The 21,116-nt window shown below is 31.8% G+C and overlaps 2 protein-coding genes across 4 annotated transcripts in view; one reads left to right on the top strand and one right to left on the bottom strand.

Annotated features, from left to right (window-relative positions):
- The window catches only part of LOC133189171 (uncharacterized), a 96,654-nt gene that overhangs the window by 28,458 nt on the left and 47,080 nt on the right, over positions 1 to 21,116 (bottom strand). The gene's annotated exons all lie outside the window — the stretch shown is intronic.
- On the top strand, positions 778 to 20,302 carry LOC133189170 (uncharacterized). Its single transcript, XM_061324578.1, has 5 exons — positions 778 to 955; positions 11,796 to 11,868; positions 13,060 to 13,207; positions 16,659 to 18,146; positions 19,420 to 20,302. Exons 2-5 carry the CDS (start codon positions 11,866 to 11,868, stop codon positions 20,094 to 20,096), a joined length of 2,316 nt encoding a protein of 771 aa, XP_061180562.1. The 5' UTR covers positions 778 to 955; positions 11,796 to 11,865; the 3' UTR covers positions 20,097 to 20,302.

The raw sequence follows: 21,116 nt of genomic DNA, 5'->3' as shown, positions 1-21,116 counted from the left end.
AAACAATATGCATCCTTTCACTTTTTATAGACGAATATCTCAGTCAAGGTCTTGACTAATCTTATCCAAAATCAGACGGAAGATCCACTCGTTGCTCGCAACGAGAACCATCTAGTTTTGTTTTTATTATTTGGTTAGGATATCATTTTGGATGAAGTATCATTGAACTGCCTTAAACTCCAGAACAGTCAATTGAATCGGCTTGAATGTTTTGTTTTAATTTTGGGCACAGAGCAAAAGAAAGAGTTTATTATTATTATTTTTTTTTTACATCTAGACTATGTTCATAATGCATTTACCAATTCTCAGCTGCTTCTAATATATATGCAAATTAAATATATGCGTATTTATAATGATGTTCATCAGTGCGGGCTATTTACAATAATCTGTGTCTGTGTGTCATGGGACGGACCCTCACTGGGTCCATAGCAAATTATCATTTTAACACTATATGTACATATAATTGTGTACATATAATTCCCACGAATTTTATTTCGTGGCCACGAATTTGATTTGGTGGCCACAAATTTTATTTCATGGCCACGAATTTTATTTTGTGGCCACCAATTTTTATTTCGTGGCCACGAATTAATAAAAAAAAATTCTCATAACATGTCCTATACCAGCCACCGTATCAGTGGCGCAATCAAATAATTTTTTTCAGCAGGGCAAAATCAGGTCTTTAATATAACAGGTCTTTAGTACGTCCCTCATTTTTCGCACTTCATAGTTTCCATACTTTTTTAGTTTTTATCCATAGTCGGCTAAGTCGCCAGTATCTGTCGAAGTTCATCCAACCGAAAATGTATATATTTTAATTGTACAGCGTAGAATTAAATTGTACCTTCTTCGCCAGTTAACCAAGTTATAAGGATAGTGTATTTAGAGGTAAACTCTACATTGTAACTGCCATGGCCTGATCTGGTTTATAAAATGCTGTTGATCACCTTGGATGGTAAGTTTTGTGTTACAATATTATTGATAAGATATGACATGTATTTATAATTTTATGTATAGCCTATAGCGATTATATTATAGTTATGTAAGATGTTTCCGTAATAATACATGTATAGATTTGAATAATAAAAGAAAGAATGCATTGATGCAAAGCAAAAATGTAATCGAGGCCTACCCTAGCTATAGCAAATTTACGGGAATACCTAATTGAAGACCTACAGGTAAATGAAGACCTACGGAAGACCTAGGGAAGACCTACAAAAATATGGGCAATATATAGCAAAACTGATGTAATAGTCTGGCTAATCATGCCTTAAATATATAAAATACATAAAAAGTTTTATAAAAATAAGTTTTAAAGTGTATTTTTCAAGCTCGGTATGGGGAACTATTTCTTCTCTCAGACGACCTACCGCAAGAACGATAACTCGCGTAAATAACAAATCAGCTGTTCACCAAAACATATCAGAAAAATGTAAATAAATCAATAGTTAAATGAGGAAAAATAGAATCATTGAAGATATTTAAAAATAAATACATCAAAGATGAAATAATAAAAGGGAATATTCAATTAGATATTATTTTATTTTGTGAAAAAAATATAAATAAATAAAATAAAAATAAAAACAAAAAAACTTAACCAAAGCAGACACATATACCGGTACATAAATTTATATATACTACCATAATTTGATCAATCATAAAATACATGTATATGTATGTTTTTAAATGAATTATTGAATTGTTATAACAAGTTTCCAGATCCTATGAGTGGACTCTTTTCAACAAATTCCTTTATTTCTTTTTTAAAATTTATTTTAAAAATTATTTTGGTATATCAATGTACAAATTTAAATATTATAATTGAAATGAATATGTTTATGCTTTTGACAGAGTGTTAAAAGTTAAGTTTAAAAAATCTGAAGTAATTTTTCTTAAAGATCAGAGCCACAATCACTTACAAAATCTTCTTGTATTTCACTGACCCTGAACAGCAAAAAATAATAATTTATTCAAAATATGCATGCATTTCATTTAAGTGATTGCATGCATGTTACTTGTTTAATTTATAAAATGAATTTGTATACTTTGTATGTAAATAACAGACAGAATATATTACACTATTTCTTGCTGCTATCCATAAATTCATTGATTAATTCTGTAGATTTTAAATTGTCATGTTAATTTATATTTCATAGAATTCCACTTAAAAGTCTTACTATATTCCTATTTCAGTTAATATTTACTTTCAGTTAATATTTATTTTTCATGAAATATATTGTTCTTATCTTAAAGAAAGGTCAAACAGTGTAAGTTTAAGAACTTCTGTTTTCATTTCCTTTCAATTTAATTATTTAATAAAAATATGTTCAAGATCGATTTACTGTATATTTTGGCTCTACATATTAAAAAAAAAATTCTTTAAGTTAATGTTTTATTTAGTATTTCTTGGCGTACATGACAGGTTATTTTAAAATAACAATTTTTTTTAGTTGTTCTTGCCACTGTAAAAAAAATATGTTTTTGATTAAGGGAAAAAAGCGACCATTTTGGAATTTTTTTTTTTTTCAAAATGTTATCATTTTAGTCACATGTAAAACTCATTGATTTTTTATTGGTTTAAAAAGTTATTTTATATTTGAAATCTAATTCTTTCATGTAGCAGAGACAGTGAGTGTCTCTGTAAGAAGATAATATAATTCAAAGATTTTTTAAAGATATATCTTTGCTTTGTTGACTGTTAATTAACTTCATCAGAGCAAGTGGGGTATGTTGATAATTGCAATCAAAACACGGATATATCCTCAGGGTGTGTATATAACACATTAGTGTTGAAGCCTTTAGTTCAGAGTGATATCTTACTTTACATGGTTTAAGACAAATCCACAGTATACATATCAATATTTTAGATTAGAATATTTAATATTTATCCCATAAAACATATTACATGTTTGAAAAATTGCAATTTATATTAAATAATAAATATTGACTATATATAATATTGACAGTATACATCTAATGTGAAATAATTATTTATATATACACTGTATAAATCTCATCAAAATTCATATTTCAACTTATATCTTTATTATAAACATGATTGAAAAACTCAACAAATATCATTTGGATTTTTTTTTTTGTGTATTTCTTATTTTCCTTATTCACTTCACCAAATTGTTTACAAGTCAACCAGAGTTACCGTTCTTGCGATAGATCATTCTGAGAGAAGAAATAGTTCCCCATACCGAGCTTGAAAAATACACTTTAAAACTTCTTTTTATAAAACTTTTTTGTGTATTTTATATATTTAAGACATGATAAATCAGAATATCACATTAGTTTTGCTGTATATAGCCCATATTTTTGTAGGTCTTCCCTAGGTCTTCCGTAGGTCTTCAATTACCTGTAGGTCTTCAATTAGGCAGGCCGCAAATTTACGCCTCATTGACTTTGTGAAATAACAAGAGAATGAATCAGCAGAATATTTAAAATTTGAGCTGTTAATAATAAATAATAGAAATTGATAGCAAGATATAAATTTTGTTTATAAAAAATGGACTACCGGGATTACTTTGATTAAATGATGGCTCTAATCTACGTGTTGTTTAAACGAGACCTGTACAAAGGTAACGGGACGTTTCGCCCCATTTGACAATTTGCGCTAAGTCCATTCGCCCCTCAAGACTTTTCGTACTCAGACGTTACGCACCAAATAGAATATTATCTATAAATTTTAAGATGTTGATATTTATGTACATATAAAGTTCATATTTACTTTTATCTTAAAAAAAAAAACAAAACAAAAACAAATTATTTCTAGTTAATTTACTGAAAAATTATCCACATGCAGATATAAATTAATACATGAACATGTATGTTTATTCAGCAATCGTAATTAACTGGCTAAGTTTTTAAGTTGTTAAAACTGATTTGGGGACACTCCATGTCAAATTAACAGTCAGGGGCATAATGCAAACAGATTGTTAGAAAAATAACTTAATATATAAGTTATTTCACACACACAAAATTTTTTTTAATGATAACTTGTACAAGTTACTTTTATATCCTACTTAGACATTGATTTCTTGGGGGTTTCGTATTTCCTGCCAAAATATATTGCATTTTGGGATTCCATTAGGCTATGTAATACAAGATTGAGTGCACAGACTCCAATGGAGAATTCGTGAGGAGGTGGAGACAAATAGCATTTTACTTCTTATTTTGAAGTGTTATTTATGGAGAATTGGTGAGGAGATGGAGACAAATAGCATTTTACTTCTTACTTTGAAGTGTTATTTACATTGTTTTGGTCAAGTTTTTATCATTAAATAAATGATTTTTCCCAAGGCTTTGGACAACTTTTTTGGATTAGGCAAGGTTTAAATTTAACCAATCATTTGTTTTTGTCTCAGTGCACAAGCAAAAACCTCACACAGGGTGTGAAGTTAGGGAGGAATGACACAAAATAACTTCAATTAGTTATCATTTTATTGAAACTATTTTGGAAAGATAACTTGTTTGAGTTACTAATGATGGGAAAAAGTTGGACAGAAGTTAAGAGGGGTAACTCACTGTGACCAAAAAATAACTCATTTGAGTTATTTTTGACAATAACTTGTTTGCATTATGCCCCTGACTGATTAAAGAGGATACTAAAAATTTTTAGATGTGTATTAATTATGTATATACATGTATCAACTTGCTATTTTAAAGTGAAATTGTCAATTAATAAAAGGTGGTATTGTTCAAATATATGAAGTAAAAGTGGTGCATTCTAAGTTTTAAAATTTAACTAAAATTATTTTAAAAAGTGTGCTTTATATCAATGCATTTCAGCAGGGTTTTCTACATACTGTCTTTTGTACATAACTTGATAAGAGGTTGAAAAGAAAAAAAAATATATGAAATGATTGTTGTAAATTATATTTCTGGGGGCAATCACTTTATCCCGCCAGAGAATACCTGGGTCCCATCGTGGGGGCAAATGTAACAGACTTATGTTCAAATAAGAAAATGTAAATCTGTCATAGGTTCGACATCTCCATTTATTTCACAGACAAGCAAATCATAAATGTTGGAAATGAAATTGACAATTGGAAATTGGGAATGCTCTGGAAAATTATAATAACAGAAAATGAATACATAGCATAAAATAATCGGATTTTTTATCCATTATAATCTGTATTGATATAGTAATTACAATTTGCAGTTAACAGATATGCTGCATAAAGAGAGATCAGGTTCTGTCCATGTAACTCTGTACATGAACATGATGAATTACACATAATCAATTATCCTTTTCAGTATTACATTTTAAAACTGAAATATTTATGCAAAAAAACTGAGCCATTAATAACTATAATGTCTATACATATATGTTCTACACTATTTGATGATTATCATAAAATGTATTAAAAACATAAAGGTCATAAATATCAAACCAATTTATGGGATTGAGCCTTTCCCATTCATGATTGTCAGCATGGCTAACAGTGTGTCCTTATCATAAAACTACAACTTGTCATATAGTTTAGGCCATCATTAAAAATATTTTTGTTTGATGTACTCCAACCCATATTTTTGAAGGTGAGTAGGTAGGTGGGTTTTTATCTTTATTATTTATTTTTTTTTAGGAATTATCAAACACAATGATAAATGTTACAAAAATAACAGATTTACACGTTTATACCTCCATGACTTTTTAAACTTAATCAACATAGTTTATATGTTTGCAAAATTCAGCAAAAACCAAAAAAGACATATGGATCCTTAAATTTTAAAAGCACCTCAGACAATTTATGTTTTTCTATTAACGAAAAAAAAAAAAAATAAAGTACTGAAAAAAAATGATTGGACAGGGGCAATTTTGATAGGTCAGTCGGCGTACATCAAACAATTTTTTTTTTTAATTTTGGCCTTACATATAAAGTAAACTTCATTATACCCTCCGCAAACAAAGTTTGGGGGGTATATATAGGAATCACCTTGTCCGTCTGTCTGTCTAGCTGTCTGTCTGTCTGTCTGTCTGTGCAGGCGTTTTCGGTCCATATCTTTCTTACAGAGGAACATAAGAATCTACTCTTACACACAAAGATTGTTCATGACGTGAGGATGTGTCATGACCTTGATCCAAGGTCATTTGGGCAAGTTCAAGGTCACTGGAAGAAAAAGTTCATAATTCGTGTCCAGTCCATAACTTTCTATTGGAAAAACTTGGTGAGATCCCATTTTACACAAAGATTGCTTATGAGCTGAAGGTGTGTCTTGACCTTGACCTGAGGTCATTTGGGCAAGTTCAAGGTCACTGAAAGAAAAAGTTCACAATTTGTGTCTGGTTCATATCTTTCTTATGGATAAACTTGGTGAGATCCCATTATACACAAAGATTGCTTATGAGCTGAGGGTGTGTCATGACCTTGACCTGAGGTCATTTGGGCAAGTTCAAGGTTACTGAAAGAAAAAGTTCATAATTTGTGTCTGGTCCATAACTTTCTTATGGATAAACTTGGTGATTTTCCAATTCACACAAAGATTGCTTATCTCCTGAGGGTGTGTCATGACCCTGACCCAAGGTCATTTGTGCAAATTCAAGGTCACTGACAGAAAAAGTTCATAATTCATGTCCGGCTTTATCTTTCTTATGGAGAATAATGTTGGGTTGTTGGGAGTTTCTACTTTACACAAAAATTGCTTATGACCTGAGGGTGTGTCATGATCTTGACATATAATCACTGTAGAAAAAATGGATAAATAATGCATCCATACTTTCCAATAGAGGAATACTTGAAAAATTTATTTTTTCAATGTAATAAAAAAAATGTTATGATAAGTATTGATGTTTTATTAGGCTGCGCCTTAGTTTCATTCATTAAAAAAATACAATGAGCAATTACCGGTAAATTTTCACTCTAAATGTTTGAACAAATTGTGAACACCTCTTACATCCATCAAATACTAGTATTAGTGACTTGGCACCTTCTCTGAAAATATATTTGTCCATTTTGGACAGTTCTAGTTAAATATTTACATATTCAATAAAATATACAGTCTATGTAAAACAGATACTCTTAAATGCTGTCTCACAAATCAGATTCTTACCGTGCAAGTGCTATGGAATTAATTTTGGCAGAACAACAGACTTTACAGTTTAATCAAATATTAGAAATCATTTTAGAATTAGTAATTATATAAATGTACCTTAATCAGAGAGAAGTTTTGTGTCTGTCATTGTCAAAATTCTTAGTAAATAAACCCTCTCTGGTCAAAGATTGGACAAAAAATGACCAGAACAAATACCAACTTTTGGAGGAAAACTTACCACACCAATAAAACACAACCTTACAGAGTCCAAAACAATGAATACATCAAACCAAAGACTGCAGACCAGAAACTTCATAACACCCAAGTCAATGAGTGAGTCCAGGTACTGCCTGTTCTACTTTGGTGATCATTAAGGCTAAAATAGCAGAAAATTAATTTATAATTTGAAAAATATGAAATAGGCCTATATATTTATTAAATAATTTAATAATACTATAACACTAAGAAAAATATATTATCATTGACAAACAAGCTGCATACAACACAAAATTTCCTTATGTCAACAATTTTAGTCATGTGTCTCCTTTGGAACAATACATGTAGGGCTTAATAACCCTTGCATCCAGGTCCTTTAAAAGGACCCTGTCCCAATTGAAATTTACTATTTTTTCCCACAATTTAGGTAAAAATTCCCAAATGACAAGCAGATTGAATTTTTCAGTGCTTTTAATATTTAAAAGAAAAATTTAAGAACTCGTACGGATATAAGTAGTGTGTAAACCTTCAATCTAAGTCCTTGTTTAAAGAGAAAAAAAAACTTAACATAAAACATTTATCTTTCCAAATTTTGCCCTTTTTCTGATCAAAATTTGTTCATTGTCTGTCGTCGTGGTCGTCGGCGTTGTTGTAGTTGTCATTGTCGTAAACTTTTCACATTTTCATCTTCTCAAGAACCACTGGATCAATTTCAACCAAACTTTCCACAAAGTATCCTTGGGTAAAAGGGATTCAAGTTTGTTCAAATGAAGGCCCACACCTTCTTCCAAGGGGAGATAATTATGAATTCATGAAAAATTAATGGCATCATTTAAAAATCTTCTTCTCAAGAACCACTGTGCTTGAAAATATAAAATATATGGAAGCATCATCAGGTAGGTTAGATTCAAGTTTGTTCCAATCATGACCCCTGGGGATAGGGTGGGGCCACAATGGGCGATCAAAGTTTTTTTATAGGAATACATAGGAAAAATCTTTATAAATCTTCTTCTCAAGAACAGCAAAGCCATGATTGGTCATATTTATATGGAGGCATCATCAAGTAGTGTAGATTCAAGTTTGTTCAAATCATGACCCCGGGGGTAGGGTGGGGCCACAATGGGTGATCAAAGTTTTACATAGGAATATATAGGGAACATCTTTAAAAATCTTCTTCTCAAGAACAGAAAAGCCATGATTGGTCATATTTATATTGAAGCATCCTCAGGTAGTGTAGATTCAAGTTTGTTCGAATCATGACCCCGGGGGTAGGGTGGGGCCACAATGGGTGATCAAAGTTTTACATAGTAATACATAGAAAAATCTTTAAAAATCTTCTTCTTAAGAACAGCAAAGCCATGATTGGTCATATTTATATGGAAACATCCTCAGGTAGCGTAGATTCAAGTTTGTTCAAATTATGATCCCCGGGGTAGGTTATGGCCACAATGGGTGATCAAAGTTTTACATAGGAAAACAGGAAAAATCTTTAAAAATCTTCTTCTCAAGAGCAGCAAAGCAATGATTAGTCATATTTAAATTGAAGCATCATCAGGTAATGTAGATTCAAATTTGTTCAAAACATGACCCCCCCAGGAGAATAGAGTGGCCATAACAGGGGATCATAGTTATACAAAGGAATACTAAGGATATATCAATCAAAATTTTCTTCTTAAGAACAGCAAAGCCATTATTTGTCATATTAATTCAAAAGCATCCCTATGAAGTATATATTCAAGTTAGTTCAAATTAACCCCCCCCTCCTCCTGAACCAGTTTTATATTTAAACTTTTCAAGACTGAACTGAGTTCTGCTTTTTCCTAGCCAGAGTGCTCAGATGAGCGATGTGGCCCCTTGGCCTCTTGTTTCAATTTGAAATAAATTTAAGATAAAAAAGTTTCCCAGACTACAAATATCTGAAAACTGTAGAAAAAGATTCATGGATTTGCAGATTTATGGGAAAATGAAGAGGGGGGGGGGGTATGGGGGGGGGGGTCTCCCACTGTTTCTGAGTATAGTATTTTAGTTTAAGCATCATTTTAATCATGATATACATAGAAATACATGTATATAGAATGAACATGACTTGAACAGCAGGCAAAAGTGGCCTATATTAGTTCTCTCCATTAGATATCAAGGTACAAATGTAAAAAAAGTTATTTATTTGTCATGTTTGTAGTTTTACGATGACGTGTAATTTAAACTAATTTTTAAGGAGATTACAGGGTACAAAATTGAAAAAAAAGAGGGGAAATGAACAATAAAATTAAAAAATGAAAATGAAATGCGTAGTTTTTTATAAAACCAAATGAGATTTGTGGATGTGATTTATTTGACCAAGTGAAACTAACATTTACAGTTTAATTAGGGTTAAAATCCACCATCCATTGTCTGGACCATTTTTATATTTTTTTCCAAGTCATTTTTTAATGAGGGGATAGGGGCTAGTGTATCAGAGTCTACAATAACAAAGAAGTATCATCTGCAAATAAGCAAATTTGATTTTCTAAATTTACAATTATGTCATTGATATATACCAAGAAAAGAAATGGACCTAATACAGAACCTTGTGGAACACCTGCATTTATTCTTTCTCTAACTCAGAGGAGTATCCTTCTAATAAAACTTGTTGTTCACCATCAGTAAGATAATTTTTAATCCAGTGCAATATATTTCCTACTATTCCATTTTGCATAAACTTATATAATAATCCCTTATGCCAGAACTTGTCGCATGCCTTTGATATACATGTATCACAGAAAACAAATCTAGCATCTTTGCCATGGTCTAAACTGCTTATTAATATAATAGTATTGTATATCTCTAGAAGCTGATAACAGTGGAGTCTCCATGTTGGAATCAAGACTGATTTTTGGATAGAAGATTATGCTATAGCATAGTTGTGAAGATATTTGAATATGATTTTTTTCCCATAATCTTGCACAGGATACTTGTTAAAGCAATTGGTCTGTAGTTTCCTGGCTCTTCAGTACTACCTTTATTTTTTATACATATTTTCTTTTATAAACTGGTGTAATATTTGATAGTTTCCATCTATGGGGATGTTGTTTACTGGTTAATGATGCATTAAACAATTTTGCTAGGGGTGCAGTAATTGACGGAATTATATTTTTTGTTGAAAAATATCATCAGGTCTTGGGGGTTTAGATGAGTTGATGTTCTTTAATTGACCCTTCACATCTTGGGGTGTGATATGAATTGTATTTATTGAATATGGTGGACCTGGCCCTTGAAGGGGGGGGGGGGGGGTACTAAGGGTTCAGTGCTAACATCAATATGTGATATTTCTGCAAAGTATTTATTACGTATATTAGCTTTATCAATAAGGTGTATAAAAATTCTACCATAGGATTTCATTTGTAGTATATACAATTTATAATATATAATTATGTAGTATTTTCCTATTAAGAGTATATTTTCTTTTAGATGCCCTTTCCCCACTATTTGTTGTTACTGTAAGGTCGAGCAATGGCAAATTCAAGGATTTGGACAGTTAATTAGTTTAATTTATATTTGCTTGTCATATTATTTTAGGAAGGTGCCCCCCTTCCCCCGTTTTGTTTTCTTTTTTGTAACGCAAAATTAATTGTATAGAGTGATGTTATATATGAACCCGTGATACGGGCGCATCATACGCTGCGGCGGTGCTCTTTATTGTAAAATTTAATGCATTTTCCGATAGTTTTATTGCTCCTTTTCATGAGGCTTTAATAGCCTTAAACGTCTATGATCACCCAGCCCTTCTAATTGATGAAACTGGTTATAGAGATTAAATTTTTTTTTTTCGATTGCTCATTTATTGTAACCTTCAGCTACCGGGTAGTCAAATCAGAGACATTAATAACATATTAGTTCTCTCGTCAAATTACATGTATGTTTAGAATAGAATTATTGAATTATACTCATTGCTTTTGTTATATTTGCACTTTTTAAAGAAAGTTCGGGCATATTATTGTTACCCTCTTTTATTTCAAGCAGTAACCAATTATTTTTTTTTGGTTTATGACAGGTGGTGTCCTGTATATGTGCAATAAAGTTTTGAAATTCTAAATAATACTCCAGGGGCAAAAAGGGGCTAAAAAAAAATGATTTTTTTTAAGAATCTGGTTCTCAGAACTCCTATTATATTTTACGCAGTTGCCTAATCATCTTTTGAAAGATGATTGGTGGTGTCCTATAGATGTCCAATAAAGTTTTGGAATTTTCATTTTCCTCTTGGGGAGTCAAATTGGGGTCGAAAATGATGTTTTTTAATACAAAAAGTCCTGATTCCAAGAACTCCCCTTACATTTTACTTAGTAGCTAATCATCTTTTTGGAAGATGATTGGTGGTGTCCTGTTGATGGGGAATAAGGTTTCGGAATTTTTATTTTCACCCTGGGGTCAAATGGTGGTCGAAAAAAACGACGTTTTTTATACAAAAATACCCTGGTTGCAAAAATGATTTTTAACAAAAGAAAATGGTGAAATATGAAAAAAATAATTTTTAAACTATTTATTATTTTTTTTTATTATTTCAGGACACCAAGACATCTTGAGAAAAACCCAGTGTAGCTGAGTATTTTTTTAGATATTGTTGAAGACGAAATAATGGTAATTTCTTCATTTTTCGAATGGATGCTTAATCTGAAAATAAATGAAAGGTTTAAGAACCGAAAAAAGTTAAAAGAAAACTGACAAACATTCAACAAGGATTGAAATATATATCATCCTTCCTCCTCTCTACTTCTAGTTGGCTTCCAATTGAAAGAATTGTAATGAATATATGAAAAAAAAATAATTGTCCCTAATAAAAACCCGCTTCTTTCATATTTACATCTGTCAGTGAAAACGAAGACTTTTTGTTGATTTTTTTTTCATCAAGACATCCTCTTTACCATGTTTACCTAAAGAGAAATGATGATTGTTTAAAGAAATCCGTATAAGAAGAGTTGGCGCAAATTGGTCTTATTTTTACTTACAAGATGAAGAAAATAATTACCTGACACAAAATAGTATAGTAAATTATAGTTTAGTAAACTATAGAATTGGCTTTAATACTTGATTTGCTATACTGATATCTTTAAAAAACAAAAAAAAAAAAAAAAACTGGATTTATTATAGTGATCAGTATGACACTCTAAAGATCACTTTGAAACGAAAGTGATAATTATGAAAACTTCGATATAGTTTTGTGATAACTTTGACACTTTAATTTACCACCGATCACATGTATTTAAGAACCAACGATCGAAGGGTGTATTGGATACAACCCGGGGTTAATCACAGAACACCCTCGATTGGATCTGGATAAAGAATTTATTTCATATGTCACCAAATAAACTCGAGCTCATTACCCACGTCTAATTTGTTGTATTATGAGTATCAAACTGTTGATAAGATTTACTACGTTGTATAATCATTGTGACGACATGTCGTGTTATATGTTGTTTGTGCTGTTAAGAGAAATTATTCATTGTGACGTCATGTAATTTACTTAAGGTTTGAGCAAGGTGTACGGAATTTGCACCCGGTTAACTTACCAGTCTTTCGTGGTAAGCGATATATAATAAACCCTATAAAGTTCTGCGGAATTTTACGTTTCAAAAAGGAAATATGTTGTGCTGCACACGTCGAATAAATGACTGACTCATACAAATACATGTACCAATAATTAATACTAATATTCTGATCATCTCACTTGTATTACAATGTGTATCATTTTCTTTGTTTTGAATCCATTGAAAAGAAGTTTTGATAATTAATTATGGGGAATTTTAGTTTAATTTATTATATTAATTTAAGGGAACATCTTCATCTAGACCTACAAATACAACTGGAACTTCATCTACAGCTGGAACCTCGTCTACAGATAAAAATTATTCTACAGCTCGAACTGAATCTACATCAGTTGACAGCTTCTATTCTAAATATAGCTCTGAGCCAAAGACCAGTAAGTATATATGACGCAATTACTCAAATTTTAGGTTTTAAAGTTTGGTACTTTTGTTTTGAAGGAAGCGAAGTCGAGTTTAAGATGGACATATTTATGTAAAAAGCAATCCTTATCATCCACATGAGAAGCCCATGATTCTTTTTATAGGGTTCAACATTAAAAATATATAGGAAAACAACCTATATATGAGCGGCAAATAGGTCTTCCGTAGCATTTTAATGACTGAAGTATAAGCTTGGAAACTGCCTACAGAAATGATAATTGTAATATTTGTATGATACAAAGACTTCCTGTTCTCTAGCTTGAAGAGACACCATTTTTGTCAATTATCAATAGAAAAGTTTATGAAAAGTCATGACCTGTGCTATAAATATAAGGAACTGTATTTTCCGGCGTGAGGTCAGGTAAAGGGACAAGGGCTACTTACATAAACTTAGATATTCTTAAATCTTAAAGAAGAATGATGGGTAGAGCAGTGTTCGTTGCTGGATCAAGGTTTCCGTTCGATTCGATGATGAAAATAAACGGTGCAACTAACGAGTGCTTTTATTGTTTTTTTTTTTTAATTTTGCTCGTTTAACTTCCTTTCAAGATTTTTTCACTCATTTTGAGACGCCACCAGTTGCTATTTTAGTCCTGTACTCGGTACTTAGAGCCATTGAGCCGTGAGGGAATTTTTCTGTATGCAAAAACCTACTGCGACACCTGACCCCGGTTTAAACGGTCTCGTCCGAAGTACTCCACGTCCCGTAGAGAGATTCGAACCTAAGAATCAACTCTTTACTCCGCGACCCCTGTGCAAACGCTCTAAACATTGCTCCACGTAAAGAGATTAAAAAAGAATCAGCTAAATAGCCTTTTTGGGGAAAAAGAATGCCACGTATATATTAAGCATATATCTATGAAAAACTACTACAACAAGTCTCGAATCGATTTAATATGGACTTCTTCAGGGACATAAATCATTCTTGGATTCATTCATGTCAATATCTGCAAAATAAACGATAAATGAGTGTTCTGATTTGAATTGAGATCATAGCCGAAATATCGGACATCTTCATTTACCTCACTCGCACGGTTTTACATGGATGTCTGGGGAAAACTTTTGGCCCGGAAGTGACATCATTCAACGAATAAAGATATTGGACATCTTCATACAAGCACTGAGGTACCGTTCAAAGTATGAACAAGTTAGAATTTTTTTTTACATGCTTTATTCCGAGCCCTGATGGGTGCAGATGTATGGCACATCCGGTGAAAAAACTACACACTCACATTTACAAAATTACCTCTATCGTCTTTACGGAATTTTTTGTTTCTGTCAACAAAAGTTTTGGAGGAAACCTGTGAACAAAAAACATACTTTAAACGCAAGAAAGTCAAAGTTAATTTCAGTCACGACGTAATGAAATAAAGCAAAAAGAAGTTAATATTGCACAAATCCTGAAAGTTTCATAGAATTCAATCCCTCCGTTTTCGAGAAATCGCGTGCAATAAAGGAGAGGATAAAGTAATTAAAAGAAATATACAAAAATCGAGAGGATGTTCCCGAGACCACGAAAGACCCTAAAATATTCATAGTTTGTGTGTTATGGATGGTTAATATTAGGACTATGGTCCCTTAAAAATTAATTTTAACATAATTTTGTATATGTAAATCTTTTTTAACAGTTTTGCCTAAATAATGCATGAAAAAATCATTTGTGAGATATCTAGGAAAAAAAAGTGCCATAAAGATCTTATTTGAAAGATTTGTCGGTTTTTCTTGATATCTCATTTTTTCACAGCATTGTAGTTATGAAGTATTATAAAATGGTCATTTTCTTCTAGATATTTTAATATTCGTGTTCTCTGGGCTGGTCCTATAACTCTTTACAGAAGAACGTAAAAGTACCTACAATTTATTTCATTTAATTTTAATTGCATTAGTTAGATTTGTTTTAAATACTTGTTTAGTCTAATATAATCTTTTATAAATTTAGGACAGAAAGAAGTGCAAATATTACACGTACTTTGAGCATGGAATTTTGGGAAGAAAAACGTAAAGTTTCGGTTAAAGAAGAAACAAAATATAAAATTATTAATAGATTAATTGATTGTTGTTAACGTCCCATTTGAGGATTTTTCTCTCATATAAAGATGTTACGATAAAGCGGTGAAGCGCTTCAACTTTTTTACATAGCAAGCAGGGCCACATATCAATGAAGGATCCTTATCGTACCTACGCCTAACTTTCCAGACACGGGACCACGGCTTTTAAGGTCTCATCCGAAAGACCCGCAACTTTCTTTCTTAGGTTTCCCAGCCCTTGGAAAAGGAATAGTTGCTACCTATTTTTGTCGACTTTGGTCTATCGTGTCAGGACTTAAACTACGACCTTACAAACACGGAAAAAGCGCTCTACCTGTTGAGCTTCCTTGTTTGTAACATGGAAACTAGTCATTGGATGATATCTTGTAAACCGAGGTTCAGTGTCGCAGTAGGTGCGGTAAAAAAAAAGATTTTTCATTGCTCAAATGTAATAAATTTCGGGTATAGGTCTAAATTTGCAGCCCTCCACCAGAAAGTGGTGGAGTCGCAATATGAATGAAGCATTCTCGAAGAGTCTTAAAACAAACAAACAAAACCCTGATGGTAAGAAAAAGGAGAAGAGGATATCAAAAACCAATGTAAAATTTGTTTTACTTTTTAAAAATTAAATTACAATTTAATGTATTATGCATAACATTTTTTTCCATATGGATCGCATTTTGGCATAATCTTCTGCACAAACTTTTTAGTTAGAAGTGAAGGAAATTTGGAGGTAATGAAATGTATTTCAATAATATATGAGGGTTATTGCTGAATTTATATGGACATATATATGTATGAACAATTCTGTCTTTAAATTGAAATGTCTTTGTATCTAAAATTTTAAAGTTGTGGGTTAAGTTAACTCCCTAACAAAATATCACTATAGTTAAATATAGTTTACGATAGTTAACCATAGTTAACTATAGTAAAAACTTTCATACTTTGATTTACTATGAAACTTTACTCGGGAACTTTTTTTCAGATCTCAAAGATAAAAATCTATTAAATTCGTTAACAGTGATGTAAAATTTGGAAATAAAATGTGAATATACAAGAAATAATTCCATTTTATTTTTTATAAAAATGTGCATACATGAATTAGAGAACATAGAATAATACAATCTAAAATCCATAGTACAAATACTTTGATTTCTATAGTAAAAACTTTGATGCTATAATAGTAAACTATAGTTAACTATAGTAAGCTAAAGTTTAATATATTATTTTTGGTTATGGTTAAGACTTCATTAAAGCTTTTAAGTATAAAAGCATTAAACAATTACACTGATCATATCTATCATTATTATGATTAGCGAAAATGCATTTTTTGAAAGTAATGAATGATTTTCATGTCGTCTTGTGAAAATAATTGCAGGTGTTCCTGTACAAGAAAGTCAAAGACAACTTACATCGCTTACGAGACAAGAGAATGCTCCTCAGGAAACTCAATCCCTTATTGATCGACCTACTTTCAGATCTTTTTCAAGTCATTTATTTTCACCTAGAGCTATTCCGAAAATGCACAAGATCTTTACAGACAGAAAAGAAACTGAGTTCGTATCTCAATGCCACTGCTCAGGTATCGTTTTGGATAAAATGCAGACATTAAGGGGAATTCCACTTGCTGACCTTACAACTACAATCTTAGACGTTGTTGCATTTAAAATAACTTTTAAAGGATATCTAAGTTACCCTAACGTCAAACGCTTTAGACGTACGTCAGTACCTAATCATGCGAATGAAACGGTTGCTGGGACTGATCAAGAGATTGACTGTTATTCCGATGTACATACACTTTTTAATGATGCAAGGATTTACACATATGAAAAACTTTGTAATAGAATAAGGCATGCGGGTCAGAAAAAAGATATCAATTCTATTAAGTTCCATTTGATGCTTGCAAGAGAAAACGAAGTAAAAGGTCTATGTGAAATTTTATGCATGGAAAATTCCGATCAAGAAATTAGACATACACTGAAGGGCTTTTTAAAAAGAGAATTTTACAAAAAGTACAAAGAAAAGTTCAAAGTTTTGAAAATATGGTTAGGAAATAAAGTACCCAATGATTATAGATTTACATATAAGCAATTTACCCCAGAAAACTTGCGCTTCGATACTGTAGTCTTTAATGTGGAACAAAATACGCAGCCAGTCACAGACAGATCCTTTTGCGAATTTCATCTTGTAATAGTATCAAAAAATGATTGCAGTACAGAAGCAGAGAGATTACTTCAATATGAGTCACAGGAACCTACTGAAACAGCCGTGTTTTTGTCCGAATACGAAATATCAGACTTAATGAATAAGCACAGTAACATCACTATGATTAATTTTTCTAGGATTCATTCATATGGTTATAATTCGCAAAACTTTCATTTACAAAGAACTCCAACCATTGTAATTTACTGTCAAGTGAAAGGTGTGATACCATTGGGCGAACCAATGTTCCCGGAGGAAATAAATGGTTTCACAGTTGATGTGAGAGAAGGAATATGTGCATTCGCTATGGAAAAAATTCGAATAAGTGAACAAATCTCTGCAGAAGAATGCACTAAATCAGGGACACTTGGAGGATTTATTGACATTCAACGTGGTAAGTCATTCTTAACATGTGCACACGTTGTTCTACCAACAAATGTATTGAAAAGCAATAGGGCAAGTGATTATGTCCAAAGAAGGGAAATAAGGGTGTTTGATAAAGAAATGAGAGAAATTGGCAGACTTACAAAGGCAGTTTTTAATCATGGACAAGCCGCAGAAGTTAGTATTGATGCAGTCATCGTTGAGATCACAGACACCCGTAGATATCCTTGTGATGGAAATTTTGCTGACGTCTTTTCAGTTAATCAATTAAACGGAGCAGGTGAGTAAATTAAAAAAAAAAATGTAAAAAAAAACTCTTAGATCCGCTTATGTTCAAATACGCAAACAATAAATATTTAGAATATGCGATTTAATCCATCGAAATTTTACTTTAAGTTTTTTTTAACATTTAGTCACTGTCCTCGAAGACGTATGAAACGGAATTGAATAATATTTGATGTCTTCAAAATCGATATGTTAACAATATCATTAATTTGTACTACTAGATTCATGTTCTGTATATTAGGGTATTATTTGACTCAAGCACATCCAATGATTAGCACAAAAGATGTCAAAGGAGAAAAAAAATATATATGCAGTTACTGTAAAACCGTCCGTAACACGATTACCAATCGGATAATAATTTGAAAATGCCTCCCATCACCATATTATTTTTTTTTTAAAATGTGATCAACATATTATCATATGCAAAACATTAGTTTTGTCGATATGTGCAGTGTCACTTCCTTTGAACAAATAGAACGCATATTCCCTTATTCTAAAATAATTATACCTATATACGGAACACTCTTATTCACGTAAAGTGCAAAGCATTCTCCACCTCTTCCTTTCGCACACTTTATTAATTAAAAATTTTGCTGCTTTACACTTATCGGTAGTTTGCTAACAATTATTTGAGTATCGAAAGAGTTCGTCAATGCATTATTTTTTTCTTCCTTTTAATAGTTCCACTTTTTTTTTTTTATTTTATATTCAAATTAATTGTGTTCATTGTTGAGACAATTTAGAATTTATTGTCATGATATGTGTATAATTAAAAGAGGAATGACAAAACTCTATGCATTTTTCAATGGTATTTCGTACATGTACTTCCTATTATTTCGACCCCTCTTCGATATCAGGCCTAAGATATCAGTTATCTATTGTAAGTTACCAAAATGTATTATCGTATTTTGTTTGGATAGATATTTATTTTGTCCTGAATCATTCAAATATATTGGTACTCAAAGAAAGGTCTTTTCACAAGGAATTCACATGTGGAGTACATGTATGAATGCCCTAGCTGTATGCCCCCGATTCTTCTATTATGGGGACATAAAAACAAAAGATTATCAAAAGCAGAACAGATGTATATTGTAAGTTACACATGGGCATAATCTCAAAAAGCTCCTGCTTTCGAGCGATGTAGCAAAGGGGATGATATCGAGTACCCTGCACAATTCTATGGTAGTACTTATTCACTCTCTGAATTTGCATAGAATAGTTGTGTACAAGATACTCCAAAAAATAATACATTTTGTACTCTTCGGCAGGTTTCTCGAGTGCTCAAGGACCCCATTTTTCGAATGGTCAAATTGAACAGATCTCTACATTCAATTTTCGGAAACAAGTTATAAAAATTGGTGCCTCTAGTGGAATAACCCTAGGTTGGTTGAGAACAGGAAGAAGTTGTGCTCAAATTATCGACGACTACGATATTGATATCGATGGATTATTCCGAATTCGACTTTTTGGACAGTTAGAGGTTCTGCCAAGAATAGATCCATCCCAGTCGTCTGATTCACATCAACCTTTTGTAAGAAGTGGAGATTCCGGTGCTCTGGTTTTTTCCATTTGTAATGATAATCCCATTGTTTTAAAATGTATAGGAATAGTTGTGGCTATGACGTCATATGGAGCATGCCTCATGACGCCGATAGACAAAGTCCTTGATGCTCTTGATCTTAAATATGACTGTTTCTCGAAATTTTCTGTACCAAGCAGCAGTCAACAAACTGACTCGGAAGACCTTCGGAGTTTACTTTGGTCGATAACCCAGCAGCTTACTGTAGTGCAGTCAAACATGGCTACAAAAGGTGACATTCAAAATACAAATGCAAATATTGGAAATCTAAAAAGTGATTTAGAAAAATTCAATGACAGGTTAACAATGGCAGAAGAGGAAATTCAAAAGACAAGAGGAGCTGAAGGGAATGACGACAGTCATTAAATATGTCGAATATGTTACAAAGAGGATCTGCGCAAACTGAATCTTAAAAACCGTCCAATACAATAATAATACCGTTACCAACACAGATTGAAGAATAAAATTGTAGTACTATATTAATTTATGTGTAAAGAATGACATGAACCTTTTTTAATAAGAAACTTATTGAAATTACCATATAGCATAGAAAATAAAAAGAAATATTTTGACATTGAATCCTATTGTTCTATATTGAATAAAAATTTCACAGACATAAAATGTCCTTTTAATGGACTTTTGCGAGAAGCGCTGACTTTTACACTCGACGGCTTACTTTGACATTTAAACATGTGTCATGTACGGAGGTACGGACTTGATATTAGATTAGAAAACCTTACTAGTGGTCATAGGTATGGTGTTAGGGGCACCTTCATGATTTACTTGTATGCAATGAACGCAAGAGATGATGAGAGGTGGAATAACATAACTTAAAATACCTTATTCGTGAGGGATAGTATTTCCTTTCTATCTTATTTTATGAAGGAATCAAATAAGGAAGAAAAAACGATCCGGAATGAAAACTTGGCATTAGTTGATCAAATGGGAAGGGAGGGGGGTTAGTATAGGGTGTTTCTCCTTCCCTAGACAACGTAATATTTGATTTGAAATGCCCAATTATTATCGTTTAATTAATTGTTAAGCTAAATATTTATATCGCAAAAGAGCTGCCGTATATTGTCCCAGTGTAAAAGTAAGTCGTCGATTGTAAAAGTCAGCACTTCTCGCAAAAGTCCGATAAGGATACTGCATCGAAGTCATTTCCTCCAACCAGAATATATGGGAAATCATATTCAAACTACATAACTTCTTTAAATAACAGGAAAATAAAGTATATCATTTAAATTTTTAAAATGTACATGTGGCAAAATGAAAGCACAAAGTTTTTTTTTTTTGTATGAGTTATAACAATCAGAAGCAATGGACTAATTTTGCAAGGTACGTAATAGGGTGTGTTTGTAAAAGATATTTGTTTACAGCTAATTA

The sequence above is a fragment of the Saccostrea echinata genome, unplaced genomic scaffold (genome assembly GCF_033153115.1).
Source record: "Saccostrea echinata isolate AGI-Se365-2 ecotype Australia unplaced genomic scaffold, CSIRO_AGI_Sech_v1 ptg000017l, whole genome shotgun sequence".
Classification (NCBI taxonomy): domain Eukaryota; kingdom Metazoa; phylum Mollusca; class Bivalvia; order Ostreida; family Ostreidae; genus Saccostrea; species Saccostrea echinata.
This window is presented reverse-complemented; position numbering and strand designations above follow the sequence as displayed.